The 14,742-nt window shown below is 38.6% G+C and overlaps 1 protein-coding gene and 1 non-coding gene across 2 annotated transcripts in view; both read left to right on the top strand.

Moving 5' to 3' along the window:
• The window catches only part of KDM5A (lysine demethylase 5A), a 94,008-nt gene that overhangs the window by 39,726 nt on the left and 39,540 nt on the right, over positions 1-14,742 (top strand). Inside the window, exon 14 of the mRNA XM_021690804.2 lies at positions 657-851. Coding sequence (XP_021546479.1) covers positions 657-851 — 195 coding nt within the window. The remainder of the gene's footprint in view (positions 1-656; positions 852-14,742) is intronic.
• On the top strand, positions 6,286-6,417 carry LOC123325000. The gene has a single exon (XR_006540169.1). It is a non-coding gene; the product is annotated as a small nucleolar RNA SNORA72 (small nucleolar RNA).

Raw genomic sequence — 14,742 nt, 5'->3', positions numbered from 1 at the left:
TGATTTATGAAAAGTGATCATCTAGTGACTTGTTTATTCACTTAGGGAGAATAAAGTAGTGATTTCACTTGGATTCTCTTTAGGCCAGACTGATGTTTTTAAAAGAATTTCTAGATGCTAAAATGTAAATCATCTTTTGCTTTGGTTCTTATAATAAAAGTCAGTTAATGTGAATTGCTGAAATAGTGCTTTTTTCCTCCTCTTTTCTTTCTTTTTCTTTTTTTTTTTTAACTTTTAATAACATCTCTGCTTTTTGGTCTGTGGAAACCTCCATGCTGAATATGTCCACTTAACCCTTTATTACCTAAATGTTTTTTCTTCTTTCTTTAAAGGCAGCTTATGTTAAAGTGGTCTAAAAGAGTTTGCTGCTTCATTTAAATATCAAGGAACTTGTACTTCTTGTTGTACATAATGAGTAGAAAATCAATAGCTTAGGCTAGAAGCTTAGCATCTCAAAATTATGGAAATTTTCTGTGGGAAGGCCTTTGAAATTCCTGCTGGGCCATAAAGATTTAATATTTACAGTTCCTCTTATGTTCAAATGGAGTTTGATATTCTGCCTTTTTTATAATAAAACAGGATCTGTAGGCTAAATAGTGGTTTTGTTCTGGAAGATGTTATAAGCAAGTAATTTAATTTGACAATCTTGTTTACAGTTGCCCATTGGACGTCAGTGTGTCAATCATTACCGACGGCTGAGGCGCCATTGTGTCTTTTCACATGAAGAACTCATTTTCAAGATGGCAGCAGATCCAGAATGCTTAGACGTGGGGCTGGCTGCCATGGTGTGCAAAGAATTGACTCTCATGACTGAAGAAGAGACAAGATTAAGGGAGTCTGTTGTACAAATGGTGAGTTTGTGGAGCACATTTTCTGTATTTGATACTGCTCATGGAATATACTAAAAATTGAACTTGTAGAAAGAATCCATTTTCATCTTTGATTCCTTTAGAAGTTGAATACAAAAATCACAAGTTTGGAGGGGTGTGTGTGTGTGTGTTTAAAGATTTACTTATTTTAGAGAGAGAGAGTAAGTGCACAGTGGGGAGGGGCAGAGGGAGAGGGAGGGAGAATCTCAAGTACACTCTGCTGCTGAGCCACGGGGCTTATCTCACGAGATCAAGTCCTGAGCCGAAATCAAGAGTTGGGCACTTAAGCAACTACGCCACCCAGGCACCCTGGAGAAGGTATATTTTCATACTTGCTATTTTGGGTTCTACAAATTGAAAAGTTTTAGGAATCTTTATGTCACCTCTAGATTTTAAAAAATGGAATCCTGTCATGTAGAATTTCTTACATATATATTTTTTTAAGCCTTCTACATACAGTATTATTTCTTTAAATGAGAAAGTTCAAATCCTTTTCTCTGAGCTTTGAAATTGAATAAAAGTTGTGTTTCTGTGATTCCAGCTGTCAGAGTGCATTGATCTGGTGGTTTGGTTTTATTTTTTTCCTCTTTCTAAGTAATTTAATGAGTAGGAAGTACTGAATAACCAAGTGTTGGGATTTTTTTTTTTCTTTTTTCCCCCCCAGTTTGGAAGCCAGTTGGATTTCTGGTGGAGTTCTTGATAATGGTGGTGGCTGGGCAGTGGGGTGGCCATACCCTCCCCACAAGTGTTGGGATTTTGAATGCTTAGAATAAACTGAACCTTTGTCACAATCAAGATAATGAACATATCACCTTCAGATTTTTCTTATGCCCCTTTATGATCATTCCCTTTTGTCCCATTCCCCCTCTTCACTACTCCTACTCCACCCCCTTCGAGGAAAACACCAATCTGCTTTCTTTAGTGTGCCTTTTAAAAAAGTTTATTATTTAAATTGAGTCATACAGTTTATAGTTTTTGTTTAGTTTTTTTCACTTAACATAATAGTGTTTGAGATTCATTTATGTTATTCCATGTATTAATTGTTTATTCTTTTTAATTGCCAAGTATTATTTATTGTATGGACCACAGTTTATCTCTTCATTTAAGAATGGACATTTTAATTTTTTTAGCTTTTGCCTGTTACAAATTAAGCTGCTGTGAACATTTCTGAACAAATTTCTATGTTGACATATACTTTCATTTCTCTTGGATAAATACTAGGTCTGGAATGGCTGGGTCATAGGACATGTGTGTGTTTAATTTCTTCTGAAAACTGCCAAACTGTATTCCAAAACAGTTTTTTTTTTTGTAAGATTTTATTTATTTGAGAGAGAGCACATGAGAGGGGGGAGGGTCAGAGGGAGAAGCAGACTCCCTGCCGAGCAGGGAGCCCGATGCGGGACTCGATCCAGGGACTCCAGGATCATGACCTGAACCGAAGGCAGTCGCTTAACCAACTGAGCCACCCAGGCGCCCTCCAAAACAGTTTTTATAGTTCTGTGAGGAATATGAGAGTTCCACTTGTCCTGCAATCTCACTGACATTTGGAATTTTAACTTTACTTTTTTTTTTTCTTTTTAAAGATTTTATTCACTTATTGGACAGAGAGAGTGAGGTGAGCGAGAGAGAGTGCACAAGCTGGGGGAGAGGCAGAGGGAAAGAAGCAGACTCCCTGCTGAGCAGGGAGCCCAGTGCAGGACTCGATCCCAGGACCCTGGGATCATGACCTGAGCCGAAGGCAGACATTTAACTAACTGAGCCACTCAGGCTTCCCCAACTTTAGATATTCTAATAGGTTTGTTGTAGTAGTTCATCATGGCTTTAATTTTAATGACTAATGATGTTGAGTACCTTCTAGGTGCTTATTTGCTGTCTATATCTTTGAGGGAAGATTCTGTTCAAATCTTTTGCCCAACTTTTAAAACTTGGGTTGTTACTGAATTTTGAAAGTTCTATATATAGTCTAGATACAGATTCTTTACCAGATAGGTGATTTGGAAGTATTTTCTTCCAGTCTGTGGCTTGTCTTTTCCTTTTCTTAATAGTATTGTTTTGAAGAACAGGAGTTTCTTTGGCTTATCAGTTTTTCCTTCTATGGATTTTATGGCTTTTGGCATAGCCAAAAGGCTATATCTAAGAAATCTTTGCTTAACTCAAGATCACAAAGATTTTCTCCTATGTTTTCCAGAAATTTTTTAGTTTTAGCTCATACATTTATGTGTATGGTCTATTTCAAGTTAATTTTTGTATGTGGAATGAGTTATGGATCAAAGTTTATTTTCTTGCATATGTCATTTACAATTTCACTCCCACTTATGAGAATACTAATTTGAGATCTCCTGTTTTGGCTTAATAACCAAGTAACCAAGAATAACCAGAACAATTGGTAGGTTGAGAAGGCACTTTATTTTTTGACATATCCCAAGGTGGTAGAATGTAACAGAAGCCTTGTTTCCTCTCAATAAAATCAGAATTCTTGAAAACCGCATTTTCAGTTAGAAAAGTTTATATAATCACAAAATTAAGGCCTTTGTTTCTATTTTGAAAGAATTTCAAATAATGGGCTCTCTCTGTACATATTAAATTAGATTTGAAGAGTTTTAAGAAAATGAATATAGGTTTAAGCTGAAGAAAACTATTGTAGTGGATAGCGATTTGGATCTGAAAAGTAAAAGAGAAATCGATTTCACCACTCTCTTTATGGGCATAAATGGGGAAAAAGATCTTTAAACAAAAGCCATCTATAGATATATAAAGCTATATAAAGCTGTATAAAGCTATACATATTACAAATGATGTAAGTATTATTATAAGCTAATTATTTTTAAGAATTTATGTTAACTTGGAAATAAGAATTTTTACTAAATAGTCAGATTTCTTTTTCTAGTTTGAATTACCTGTGATAAGAAACAAGAAGGGTGCCTGGGTGGTTCTGTCAGTTAGGTGTCTGCCTTCAGTTCAGGTCATGATCTCAGGGTTCTGGGATTAAGCCCCGCGGCAGGCTCCCTGCTAAGTGGGGAGTCTGCTTCTCCCTCTCCCTCTGTCCCTCTGCCCCGCTCATGCTCTCTCTCTCAAATAAATAAATAAAATCTTAAAAAAAAAAAAAAGAACAAGATACAAGTGAATCTTGTTTTCATTTTTTAAAAAAATTTTTTTGAGGTAAGTGTATGACTGATATAGTTAATATTCTCATGTTATACCTGTATTCTTAAAAGTTTTCTTGGTTGTTTGCTTATTTTTTATTAGCCTTTTGTATTTTATTTTATTTTTAAAGATTTTATTTATTTTTTTGACAGAGAGAGACACAGCGAGAGCAGGAACACAAGCAGGGGGAGGGGGAGAGGGAGAAGCAGGCTTCCCGCTGAGCAGGAAGCCCGATGTGGGGCTCGATCCCAGGACCCTGGGATCATGACCTGAGCCGAAGGCAGACGCCCAACGACCGAGCCACCCAGGCGCCCGTGTATTTTATTTTTATTTTTATTTACTTATTGTTATTTTTTTAAAGATTTTATTTATTTATTTATTTGACAGAGACACAGCGAGAGAGGGAACACAAGCAGAGGGAGTGGGAGAGGGAGAAGCAGGCTTTCTGCTGAGCAGGGAGCCCCATGTAGGGCTCGATCCCGGGACCTTGGGACCATGACCTGAGCCGAAGGCAGACGCTTAATGACTGAGCCACCCAGGCGCCCCTATTATTATTTTTAAATATATTTTTTTATTTATTTGACAAAGAGAGGGAACACAAGCAGGGGAGTGGGAGAGGGAGAAGCAGGCTTCCCACTGAGCAGGGAGCCCGACTCGGGGCTTGATCCCAGGACCCTGGGATCATGACTTGAGCCAACGAAGGCAGATGCTTAACAACTGAGCCACCCAGGTGCCCCAATTATTATTTTTTAAATAAAACTGTCTTTTTAGGGGCGCCTGGGTGGCTCAGATGGTTAAGCGTCTGCCTTCGGCTCAGGTCATGATCCCAGGGTCCTGGAATCGAGCCCCACATCAGGCTCCCTGCTCAGCGGGGAGCCTGCTTCTCCCTCTCCTTCTCCTGCTCCCCCTGCTTGTGCTCTCTTGTTCTCTCTGTCAAATAAAATCTTAAAAAAAAAAAAAAAAAGACTGTCTTTTTGAGTAGTTGAAAGTTCACAGCAAAATGAGGGAAAGGGTAGGGTACAGAGATTTCCCATATATCTTACATCCCCACACATGCAACGCCTTCTACATTATCAACGTCTCCTACCAGAGTGGTACCTTTGTTAGTATCATAATCACCCAAAGTCCATAGTTTATATTATGGTTCACCCTTGGTGTATATTCTATGTGTTTGGATGAATATATAATGACATGTATCCATCATTATAGTATCATACAGAGTATTTTCACTTCACTAAAATTTCACTGTGTTTCACCTATTCATCTCTACCCCCCCCCTTCCACTGGCAAATACTGATCTTTTTACTATCTCTGTAGTTTTGCCTTTATGTCATATAGTTGAAATCATATAGTATGTAGTCTTTTCAGATTGCCTTTCATTTTTTCATGTGACTGTCCAGTTGTTCCAGCATGATTTATTGAAAAGACTATCTTTGCTCCATTGTGTTGCCTTTTTTGTGAAAGATCAGTTGACTGTATTTATGTGAGTCTGTTTCTACATCCTCTCTTGTGTCCCATTGATTGATTTGTCTATTCTTTTGTAATACCACATAGTCTTCATTACTACTATAGCTTTATAGTGTTTTAAAAATTTTATTTATTTTTTTATTTGATATAGTTGACACACAGTTTAGTTTCAGGTGTACAATTTATAGTAAGTCTTGAAGTCAGATAGTGTTAGTCTTCTGACTTTGTTCTTCTGCAATATTGAGCTATTATAAGTCTTTTACCTTTCCATATAAACTTTAGAATACTTTGTCGATATCCATAAAATAACTTGCTGGGATTTTGATTTTGATTGTACTGGATTTATAGATTAAGTTGGGAAAAACTGACATCTTGACAACACTGAACATGGAACACCTCTGTCCATGAACATGGAACTCCTCTCCATTTATTTAGCTTTTCTTTGAATTTGTTCATAGGAGTTCTGTAGTTTTCTTTCTTTTACATGTTTTGTTAGAAACCTAAGTATTTCATTTTTGGAGGGTGCTAATATAAATAGTAATTTGTTTTTAATTTCAAAATCCACATGTTTATTACTGGCATATAGAAAAGAAATTGAATTGTATACTAACCTTGTATCCTGTGCTGTTATTGCTTATTAGTTCCAGGAGTGTTTTTGTCAGTTCTTTCAGATTTTCTTCATGGATGATCTTATGATCCATGAACAAAGATGGTTTGGTTTCTTCCTTCCCAATCTGTATCCTTTTTATTTCCTGTTCTTGTCTTCTTGTATTAGCTAGGCCTTCCTGTTGAAAAGGAGTGGTGGCCGCAAATATTCTCACTGTTCTGATTTTGTAATAATCAGGGCAGGCTAAACATTCGCTATATTAAGACCATGCATGTGTCCCCAGACCTAGTGCTTTCCCTAGGTCTGGTTTTATCAATGCTGGTGATAAACCAAGTCTGATTATATGATGTATCATATATGGGAAATGCCTGTGACTTGGTATCTGATTATCCTTGAGAAATGACAGCAAAGCTAGTGTCACAACTTTTGAAGATAGCCATTGCTAATTTGATGATTACCAGTTGCGATTAAATGAATTGTAAAACTAACAAAAAAAAAAAAAAAAAGAAAAAAAAGGAGTGGTGGGAGGGGACATTGTTGTCTTGTACCTACCTGATCATAGCAGAAAAATTTGTCAGGAATGGGTGTCAAATACTTTTTCTGCATTTATTGATAGAATCATCTGGCAGGGATGAGAGGTTGACTCCCAGTTTTGAAAGAAGTTCTAATTGTTGCATACTTGGGATAAATTCCACTTGACTTTGTCATGTAATTCTTATTATATATTGTTGGATTCAACTTGCTAATTTTATTGAAGATTTTTGCACCTATGTTCATGAGAGATATTGGCCTGTAGTGGTTTTTGGTAGCAGGGTAATGTTGGCCTCATAGAATGAGTTAAGTGTTTCTTGTGCTTCTGTCCTCTGAAAGAGATTATAGAGAATTGGTATAATTTCTTCCATAAATGTTTGGTAGAATTCACCAATGAACCCATTTGGGTCTGGTGCTTTTTGTTTTGGAAGGTTCTTAATTATTGATTTGATTTCCTCAATAGAAGTATAGAGCTATTCAGATTGTGTGTGTGTGTGTGTGTGTGTGTGTGTGTGTGTGTGAATTTTGACAGGTTGTCTTTCCAGGAATTGGTCCATTTCACCTGGTCATGAAAGTTGTGGGCATAGAGTTGTTTATAGAGTTGTTTATAGTATTCTTGCATTATACTTTCAATATCCATGGGATCTTTAGTGATGTCTCCTTTTTCATTTCTTTTTTTTTTTTTTTTAAAGATTTTATTTATTTATTTGAGAGAGAGAAAGAGAGAGAGCACATGAGAGGGGGGAGGGTCAGAGGGAGAAGCAGACTCCCTGCTGAGCAGGGAGCCCGATGCGGGACTCGATCCTGGGACTCCAGGATCATGACCTGAGCCGAAGGCAGTCGCTTAACCAACTGAGCCACCCAGGCGCCCTCTTTCATTTCTGATTTTAGTAATTTGTGTCTTTTTTTCTTTTTTTTTTAGTTAGCTCAGCTAGGGGCTTATCAATATCATTGAACTTTTCTTAGGACCAGCTTTTGGTTTTATTGATTTTTCTCTATTGATTTCCTTTTTTTAATTTTACTGATTTCTGCTCTAATTCCTTTTTTTAAAAAAATTTTTATTTTTTAAAAGATTTTATTTTTTATTTGACAGAGAGAGAGCAAGCACAAGCAAGGGGAGTGGGAGAGGGAAAAGCAGGCTTCCCACCCAGCAGAGAGCCCAATGGGGGGCTCGATCCCAGGACCCTGGGACCATGACCCAAGCCAAAGGCAGACGCTTAACGACTGAGCCACCCAGGCGCCCCTCTCTTTTTTTAAAAAAGATTTTATGTATTTATTTTATTTTTTTTTTAAAGATTTTATTTATTTATTCATGAGAGACAGAGAGAGGCAGAGGCAGAGGGAGAAGCAGGTTTCCCGCTGAGCAGGGACCCCGATGTGGGACTTGATCCCAGGACCCCAGGATCATGACCTGAGCCAAAGGCAGACGCTTAACCGACTGAGCCACCCAGGTGCCCTATTTATTTATTTTAGAGAGAGCGAGCGAGCAAGCGGAGGGACGGGCAGAGGGAGAGGGAGAGAGAGAATCTCAAGCAGACTATGCACTGAGCACAGAGCCCAATGCAGGGCTTGATCTCATGACCCTGAGATCATGACCTGAGCCAGTATCAGGAGTTGGATGCTTAACCAACTGAGCCACCAGGCACTGTGCCCCTCTTCTGCTTTCTTTGGATTTAATTTGGTCTTCTTTGTCTGGTTTCCTAAAGTGGAAACTTAGGTTATTCATTTTATATATGTTTATTTGAAATGGAATTCCTTAGTCAGTAGAATGTGACTCTTGATTTTGGGGTTGTGAATTCGAGCCCCATGTTGGGTGTAGAGATTACTTAAAAATAAAATTAAAAAAAAAAAAAAGGAATTCCTTTCCCATTGCTTGGTGTCTGTCTTTTGAAGCTTGTAATTTAAGCATAGGTACACTTCATTTTAATGTGCCTTTGCTTTATTGTGCTTCGTAAATATTGTGTTTTTTTACAAATTGAAGGTTTGTGGCAACCTTGCATTGAGCAGGTTTATTAGCCCCATTTTTCCAACAGTATTTGCTCACTTTGTGTCTCTGTGTCACATTTGTTAATTCTCACAATATTTTAAACTTTTTATTTCATTTATTTATTTTGTTCATTTTTCATTGTCATATAATATACAGTGTTACAGGGACGCCTGGGTGGCTCAGTCGGTTAAGCGTCTGCCTTCGGCTCGGGTCATGATCCCAGGGTCCTGGGATCGAGTCCCGCATCGGGCTCCCTGCTCAGTGGGGAGTCTGCTTCTCCCTCTTCCTCTCCCCCTGCCTGTACTTGCTCTGTCTCTCTCTCTCTGACAAATAAATAAAATCTTTAAAAATTATATATATATATATACTGTTAGTTTCAGGTGTACAATATAGTGATTCAGCAATTCTGTACATTACTCAGTGCTCATCACAATAAGTGTACTCTTAATCCCCTTCACCTGTTTCACCCATCTCCCCCCCCCACCTCCCTTCTGGTAACCACCAGTTTATTCTCTGTATTTAATAGAATCTGGGGCATCTGGCTGGCTCAGTTGGTGACGCTTCATCTCAGGGTCATGAGTTTGAGCCCCATGTTGGGTGTAAAGCTTACTTAGAAAAAGAAAGTGGAATACTCTAATAGAGTCTTGGGGGTTTTTTTGTTTGTTTGTTTTTTCTTTGTTTTGTTTCTTAAATTCCACATATGAGTGAAATCAGATGGTATTTGTCTTTCTCTGACTGATTTATATTACTTAGCATTCTATCTTCTAGGTCCATCCATATTGTTGCAGATGGCAAGTTTTCATTCTTTTTTATGGATGAGTAATATTCCACTGTATATATATCACATCTTCTTTATCCATTCAACTTGAGTTGCTTCCATAATTTGGCTATTTAAATAATGCTGTAATAAACATAGGGGTGCGTATATCTTTTCAAATTAGTGTTTTCGTATTCTTTGGGTAAATACCCAGTAGTGCAATTACTAGATCATGTGGTGATTCTATCTTTAATTTTTTGAGGAACCTCCATATGTTTTCCACAATGGCTGCACCAGTTTTCCTTCCCACTAACAGTGCATGAGGGTTCCTTTTTCTCCACATCCTTGCCAACACTTGTTTCTTGCGTTTTTTATTTTACTCATTCTGATAGGTGTGGGATGATATCTCATTGTGGTTTTGATTTCCATTTCTCTGATGAGTGATGTTGAGCATCTTTTCATGTGTCTCTTTGCCATCTGTATGTCTTTGGAGAAATGTCTGTTTATGTCTTCTGCCCTTTGGTTTTTGTTTTGTTTTGTTTTAAATACGCTTGAACTCACGACCCTGAGATCAAGACCTGAGCTGAGATCAAGAGTCAGACGCTTAACTGACTGAGCCACCCAGGCACCCCTGCCCAATTTTTAATGGATCAGACCTTTTCACTATTATATTTGTTATGGTCATTTTGATGAGTGATCTTTGATGTTACCGTTGTCATTTTTTTGGGTGCCACAACCTGTGCTTATGTAACAGTGAACTTAGTAGGTAAATGTTGTGTATATTCTGCCTGCTCTACCAACTGGCTGTTTCCTTGTATCTCTTTGTCTGATTGTCAGTCTTCTTTGTTCTTTGAGACACAACAATATTGAAATTAGGCCAATTAATAACCCTACAATGTCCTTTTAAGTTCAAGCAGAAGGAAGAGTCACATGTCTGTTACTTCAGATCAGAAACTAGAAATGATTAAGCTTAGTGAGGAAGGCATGTGGAAAGACTAGATGGGTCAAAAGCTAGGCTTCTTGTGCCAAAGAGTTAGCCAGGTTGCAAATGCAAAGGAAAAGTTCTTGAAGGAAATTAAAAATACTACTCTAGTGAATGCACGAACAATAAGAAACTAAAAGAGCCTTATTGCTGATATGGTGAAAGTTCTAGTGATATAGATAAAAGATGGAACCAGCCACAACATTTTCTTATGCCAAGGCCTAATCCATAGCAAGGCCCTAACTCCTCAGTTTTATGTAGGCTGAGAGTGGTAAGGAAGCTGCAGAGGTTTGAAGCTAACAGACATTGGTTCATGAGGTTTAAGGAAAGAAGTCATCTCCGTACTACAAAAATTCAAGGTGAAGCAGCAAGTGCTGATGTAGAAGCTGCAGCAGGTTATCCAGAAGATCTAGCTAAAATCATCAGTGAAGGTAGCTACACTAAGTACAGATTTTCATTGTAGACGAAACCGTCTTCTGTTGGAAGAAGATGCCATCTAGGACTTTTGTAGTTAGAGAGAAGTTAATGCCTTGCTTCAAAGTTTCAAAGGAGAGGCTGACTCTCTTGTTAGGGGCTAATACAGCTGATGACTTTAAGTTGAAGCCAGTGCTCATTTACCATTCTGGAAATCAGGGTCCTTAAGAATTATGCTAAATCTACTCTATATTCTATAACTGGAACAACAAAGCCTGGCTGACAGCACATCTGTTTACAAATGGTTTGGACCTACTCTGCAGAGAAAAAGATCCTTTCAAAATATGACTGCTTGTTAAGCAGTGCACCTGGTCACCTCAGAGCTCTGATGGAGATGTCCAACAAAATGAATGTTGTTTTCATGCGGCAAACAACATCTATTCCACAGGGGCACCTGGGTGGTTCAGTCGCTAAGCGTCTGCTTTCGGCTCAGGTCATGATCCCAGGGTCCTGGGATCGACCCCCTGCATCGGGCTCTCTGCTCTGCGGGAAGCCTGCTTCTCTCCCACTCCCCCTGCTTGTGTTCCCTCTCTCGCTGTGTGTCTCTGTCAAGTAAATAAATAAAATCTTTAAAAAAAAAAAAAAACATTTGTTTCACAGCCCGCGGATCAAGGAGTCCTTCGACTTTCAAGTCTCACTAGTTAAGAACTATATTTTGTAAAGCTATAGCTGCCATGGATAGTGATTCTTCTGATGGATCTAGGCAGAGTAAATTGAAAACTTTCCAGAAAAAAGGTTCACTATTCTAGATTCCATTAAGAACATCTGTGATAGGGGCGGGGTGCTTGGGTGGCTCAGATGGTTAGACGTCTGCCTTCGGCTCAGGTCGTGATCCCAGGGTCCTGGGATCGAGCCCCACATCGGGCTCCCAGCTCCGAGGGAGGCCTGCTTCTCCCTCTCCCACTCCCCCTGCTTGTGTTCCTGCTCTCGCTGTCTCTCTCTGTCAAATAAATAAAATCTTAAAAAAAAAAAAATCCGTGATAGATGGAACAAGATCCAAATATCAACATGAACAGGAGTTTAGAAGAAGTTGATTGCAATCTTGGCATGGATGACTTTGAGGTGTTCAAGACTTGAGTGGAGGAAGTAACTGCAGATGGGGTGGAAATAGAACTAGAATTAGAAGTGGAGCCTGAAGATGGGACTGAATTGCTACAATCTCATGATAAAATTTGAACAGATGAAAAGTTGCTTCTTATGGATAAGCAAAGAAAGTGGTTTCTTTTTTTTTTTTAAGATTTTTAAAATTTATTTGACAGAGATAGCGAGAGCAGGAACACAAGCAGGGGGAGTGGGAGAGGGAGAAACAGGCTTCCCGCCAAGCAGTGAGCCTGATGTGGGGCTAGATCCCAGGACCCTGGGATCACGACCTGAGCCGAAGGCAGATGCTTAACCAACTGAGCCACCCAGGTGCCCCAAGAAAGTGGTTTCTTGAGATGAAATCTGCTGGTGAAGATGCTGTGAAGATTATTTAAACGACGACAAAGAATTTAGAATATTACATAAACTTAGTGGATAAAGCAGTGGCAGGGTTTGAGAGGATTGACTCCAGTTTTGAAAGAAGTTCTAATTGTGGGTAAAATGCTATCAAACGGCATTGCATGCTTGAGAAGTCACATGTGAGAGAAAGAGACATTTGATGTGGCAGACTCTGTTGTTGTTGTTGTTGTTGTTTTAAGTAGGCTCCACACCCCCTGTGGAGCTTGAACTCATGACCCTGAGATCAAGAGTCGTGTGCTCTACCAACAGAGCCACCCAGGTGCCCCAGACTCCATTGTTTTATTTTAAGAAATTGCCACAGCCACCCCAGCCTTCAGCAACCAGCACCCTGATCAGTCAGCAGCATGATAAACATGGAGACAAGACCCTCCACCAGTGAAAATGTCAGATGATGTTGAGCATTTTTTAGCAATATTTTTTAATTAAGGTATATATATTGCTTTTTTAGACATAATACTATTGCACATTTAATAGGCTACAGTATAGGGTAAATAGAACTTTTTATTTTTTTTTAAAGATTTTATTTATTTATTTGAGAGAGAGAGAGAAACAGCATGAGAGGGGATAGGGTCAGAGGGAGAAGCAGACTCCCCGCCGAGCCAGGAGCCCGATGTGGGACTCGATCTCAGGACTCTGGGATCATGACCTGAGCCAAAGGCAGTCGCTTAACCAACTGAGCCACCCAGGCGCCCCTAAATAGAACTTTTATATGTGCTGAGAAACCAGAAAGTTCATTGGACTTGTTTTATTATGGTACTCGTTTTATTGTTGTGGTGTGGAACCAAACCTGCAATATCTCCAGGTCTGCTTGTACGTTGGTAGAGACTCATGAAGTGAGTTTTTGTGGCATAGTCTCATTTCAGGTTTAACTTGTGTTATTAATGGAGCATTGTTTTTCCTTTTTGTACAATAATTTGAATATCACATCTCTTGATCATTTTATTTATCCTTTGATCACATTTCTCTAGGGACTCTTTTCCTATAAACTTAACTTCTTCTTGCCCTTGAGACACTAATCTCTACCCTTTCTTTGCATATTGTCTTTCCTATCTTGAAAAAGTTTTTATGTTTTCTTCCAAAAAACTCCTTGAGTGGTTTTTCTGTGGTCACTGCCCTTATTTCCTTTTTATCCCTTTATTGTCACTGTCATTCTGAAACTGAGAATTTGCTAGTGACTTTATTGCCAAGTCTCGTTGTTCTTTGTCTTTTATCCCCATGACCTCTTTGTTGCACTATATTTTGCTTCTTTGTTCCTTTTGCTAACACTTGCTCTGCTGTTTCTTCAGCATCTGATAATACTTGCCAGTCACTTTTTAATAAAATATTTATTTATTTATTTTAGAGAGAGAGAGAGAGAGAGAGAACGAATGGGCTGGGGGAGGGACAGGGAGAGGGAGAGAGGGAATCCACAAGTGGACTCCCTGCTGAGCGTGGAGCCTGACTTGGGGCTCCATCCCAGGATCCTGAGATCATGACCTGAGTTGAAACCAAGAGTTGGCCTCTCAACCAAGTGAGCCACCAAGGCGCCCCTTGCCAGTCACTTTTAATCATTTTTCTCATCTTCCTCAATTGCCAGTGTTTGCAGGGTGCAGCCTTTGACGTTTTATTGTTTTTCTTTTGTGCTACTTTTCAAGGAGTTCTTAGCCTTTCTTAGGATTTTACCTCTCTTTCAGCTATTACCTTGTGGTTTCATTTCTCAGGTCTTGATGTTTCCTCCTAGTTTGTGCAAACACAAATTATTGTCACTCTGAAAGACGTGTCATGTCCCATCACCCATTTGTAATCCGGGTCTCCTTGGGATTACTGTACATTTCTATTTAGCTTTATTTTATAATCTCACTTTCAGCGTCTGAGATAGAATATCATCTCCTCTCCATCTTCCCTTTCACAAACCACTTTATTAATTGCTGGTAAGTATCAGGATCATTATTTAAAAACTTAATGTGATCCTTGACTCATCTGTCTCTTCGATAGTCATCTGCTATCTGGTTTGAAGTTTTTATTTGTTTATTTTGCAATGTCTCTCATCACTTCTACTCCTCCCCTTTTTTTTCTTTACTGCTACCATTCGGTTCCATTCCTTAATTTTCTCACCTTGATTATTTCAAATAGCCTTTTAATTTGTATCTCTTTTTTCTTTCCACTTCCTCCTAATAATTTATAATTTTCTGAGCTGTGTAATGTTAGAAAGCATTACAAGGAAAAATTGTTCTGTGATGGCAAAGCTTAGGAAATGGTAGATTAAGAAAAAACCAATTGGGGATAAAGAAATAATAAATGATTCTTTACTGTAAAACTGAAACTTTACTGTAATTCTTTACTGTAAAACTTCTATGATATGCTGGTGTTCATTGATAATGTCTTAAATTGGGAGGAATATAGTAATACATAGCATTTCCCCATAGACTAAGTTTTTTGCAGAGT

The sequence above is a fragment of the Neomonachus schauinslandi genome, chromosome 5 (genome assembly GCF_002201575.2).
Source record: "Neomonachus schauinslandi chromosome 5, ASM220157v2, whole genome shotgun sequence".
In the NCBI taxonomy this organism is placed as follows: Eukaryota; Metazoa; Chordata; class Mammalia; order Carnivora; family Phocidae; genus Neomonachus; species Neomonachus schauinslandi.
The sequence above is the reverse complement of the archived record's forward strand: the minus strand, read 5'-3'. Positions and strand labels throughout refer to the sequence as shown.